At 57.9% G+C, this 3,037-nt stretch overlaps 1 protein-coding gene across 1 annotated transcript in view; it reads left to right on the top strand.

Moving 5' to 3' along the window:
• The window catches only part of MFSD12 (major facilitator superfamily domain containing 12), a gene marked incomplete at its 5' end in the record, with an annotated part of 13,170 nt that continues 10,133 nt past the window's right edge, over positions 1–3,037 (top strand). Inside the window, one exon of the mRNA XM_011967452.1 lies at positions 1–37. Coding sequence (XP_011822842.1) covers positions 1–37 — 37 coding nt within the window. The remainder of the gene's footprint in view (positions 38–3,037) is intronic.

The raw sequence follows: 3,037 nt of genomic DNA, 5'->3' as shown, positions 1-3,037 counted from the left end.
CCCCGCTACGGCCCGCGCAAGGCCTGGCACCTGGTCGGTAAGCGTCCCGGCCCCGCCTGACCCGCCACCCACTGTCTGCCTGCCCGGGATCGGAGTCTTCCCTCGGTCTGTCTGTCCGGTGGCCCGAACCCCCCTGCACTGTCTGTCCACGGCCTTAACCTCCCTATTTCTCTGCCCTATGGGCTGAGTGTTCACCCCTCTGTCTGTCCCATGGCCAGAACCTTCCCTACCTGTCTGTGCCCATGGCCTGAGCCTCCTCCATCAGTCCCACCACCCTGTCCCCTCTGTCTGCCTGCCTGGGGCCTAAGTCTTCCCTGTGTGTCTGCCCCATGAGCTGAGTCTTCACTCCTCTGTCTGTTCTGTGGCCTGAGCCTCCCGCCTCTGTCTGACTACCCAGTGGTCCCTCTGTGGTGTCACTCCTGAACCTCCCCTGCCTATCCCACCATCCAGCCTTCCCCGTCTATTTTTCTGCCCATGGCCTGAGCCGCCCCCATCTCTCTGACTGTGCAGGGCCTCCCCCATCTGTCCAACCGTGCAGGGCCTCTCTATCTGCCTGAGCGGTGAGCCTCCCCTGTCTGTCTGCTTAAGTGCCCCGTATCCCTTTTGTCTGTCCCTTGGCCCAGCCTCTCCTGTCTGTGTGCCTCAGAGCTGCTGTCTGACCTGCAGGGCCTTCACCATCTGACTACATGACTTCCTAGTGTCAATGCCTTTGACCCCTCGGGCCGTCCTGAACCCTTTGGAGGGTTGGTGGTGCCTCCTCTCAGTCTGTCTAGTCTGAGCTCATCTATTAGGGTGACCAACCGGGACAGCTATGGCTGAGGGACAGTCAGGCTGCCTAGAGCCTCCTGTCTCTGTCTGTCCTGCCAGGGCAACCTGGTGCGTGGGCGGTTGGAGGGTGCTGCCCCGGAGGTGAGAGTTGGGAGCCGCCTGGGTGGGACTGGAGGGTCAGGGGTCTCTGCCCTGTTCTTGCATTGCCTCTGTCTGTCTGGCCAGGGTCAGGGATGCCCCTAGGTCTGGGGGAGGTGCCCTGATTAGAGAGGGCTGTTGGGAGGGCAGGAGGCCGGCGTCATGGGCTGGGTCACCCTGCCCCGGTGCCCATCGATAAGACTGCAGGACTGCCTCCCAGCGGCCCTCCTCTCCCCGCCCGGACCCTGGGCCTGAAGATTAGCCGGCCTCCTTCCCTGCTTTTCTTGTCCTCACAGAAGTGCCGGCTGCGTCCTGGCATTTGGGACACACAGGGCATTTCAGGAGGCAAGGCCAGGAATCCTGCTCAGTTCTTGGAATTCCAGGCTGCAGGAGGGGCAGGCCGGTGCCTCCTCACCCTTGGGAACAATGACTGAGGTGGGTGGTTGGCCCCAGGCTCTGGGTGTTGACATTTTTTGCAAGAGGCAGTGGATCTCCAGTGGTCTGAGGGCGCAGGCCCGGCAGGAGGCACAACTTGAGGACTGGATTTTCATGTTTCCTATGTCTGGGCTATTCCCGGGTCACCTGAGGTGGCGGCAGACAGGGAGGGGACCGGCTGTCCCTTCCCCTGAGTGGAGCCCAGGGCTCCAAATTCCTCTTTGATCATAATAGTTGGATAAGCTCTTTGACAGATGCACAAGATAATTTCTGGGCAGGGCGGGCGCGGTGGCTCACTCCTGTCACCCCAGCACTTTGGGAGGCCTCCTCACCTGAGGTCAGGAGTTTGAGACCAACCTGGCCAACATGGCAAAACCCTGTCTCTACCAAAATACAAAAATTAGCTGAGTGTGGTGGCACGTGCCTATAATCCCAGCTACTTAGGAGGCTGAGGTGGGGGAATCATTTGAACCTGGGAGGCAGAGGCTGTAGTCAGCGGAGATCACGCCACTGCACTCCAGACACAGCGAGAGTCTGTCTAAAACAAAACAAAACAAACAACAACAACAAACCAAAACAAGAAAACAAACAGAAAAAGTAACTGAAGGCTTTATATTTTTCCAAAGCAGGCTTTTGGGAACGGGTGTTCCAATCGGACACCAAGGCCTCCAACGTCACCCCTCTTCCCCACCTTGGGGAGGGGGCACCTGCCCCGGGAGCTGAGAGTCGGGGGCCACCTGGGTGGGCCTGGAGGGTCTGTTGGGAGCAGAAGCCCAGGCAGCCGCTCTTGATGCCTAAGCAGGTGACTTGAGTGAAGGTCACCGTGGCAATGGCACCCACTTCTGTATTTCACCCCCAAGTCTGGGGCTGGTGGCTAAGGACTCGCTTTGCCCCTTAACAAGTCCTGGGGGGCTCCCCCCAATCCTGAGAGGACCCGCAGACTCAGACACAAACAGTCCTGTGGGTGAGCAGGTGGCACAAATGGGCTTCAGAAGGAAGGACATTAGCTTTGAGGTATTGAAGGATGGGTAGGAGTGTGTGGAGAGGCGCATTCCAAGCAGCAGAAGCAGCTGTGGAAAAGGTAGGACCAGTCCTCACTTTGAAGCTGCGGAAGCAGGAAGTGGTTCAGAATAGACGGAGCTTTTGCTGGTGCCACACGTGAACTCTATCCCCACAGCAGCCTGTGGGGCAGGAACTTACTTTCTTTTTGTTTTTTGTTGTTGTTGAGACAGTCTCACTCCGTGGCTCAGGCTGGAGTGCAGTAGCGGGATCTCGGCTCACTGCAACCTCCGCCTCCCGGATTCAAATGATTCTCGTGCCTCAGCCTCCCAAGTAGCTGGGATTATACGCACGTGCCACCAAAGCCGCCTAATTTTTTTATTTTTAGTAGAGACAAGGTTTCACCATATTGTCCAGGCTGGGCTTGAACTCCTAACCTCAAGTGATCTGCCTGTCTCAGCCTCCCAGAGTGCTGGGATTACAGGTGTGAGCCACCGCGTCCCCATGGGCAGGAACTTTCACTACCCTTCTTTGTCTTTTTTTTTTTTTTTTTTGGAGATGGAGTCTTGATTTGTCGCCCAGGCTGGAGTGCAGTGGCGTGATCTCGGCTCACTGCAACCTCTGCCTCGTGGGTTTAAGCGATTCTCCTGCCTCAGCCTCCCGAGTAGCTGGGACTACAGGCACGTGCCACCACGCC

The sequence above is a fragment of the Mandrillus leucophaeus genome, unplaced genomic scaffold (assembly GCF_000951045.1).
Source record: "Mandrillus leucophaeus isolate KB7577 unplaced genomic scaffold, Mleu.le_1.0 Scaffold8, whole genome shotgun sequence".
Lineage (NCBI taxonomy): Eukaryota > Metazoa > Chordata > Mammalia > Primates > Cercopithecidae > Mandrillus > Mandrillus leucophaeus.
This window is presented reverse-complemented; position numbering and strand designations above follow the sequence as displayed.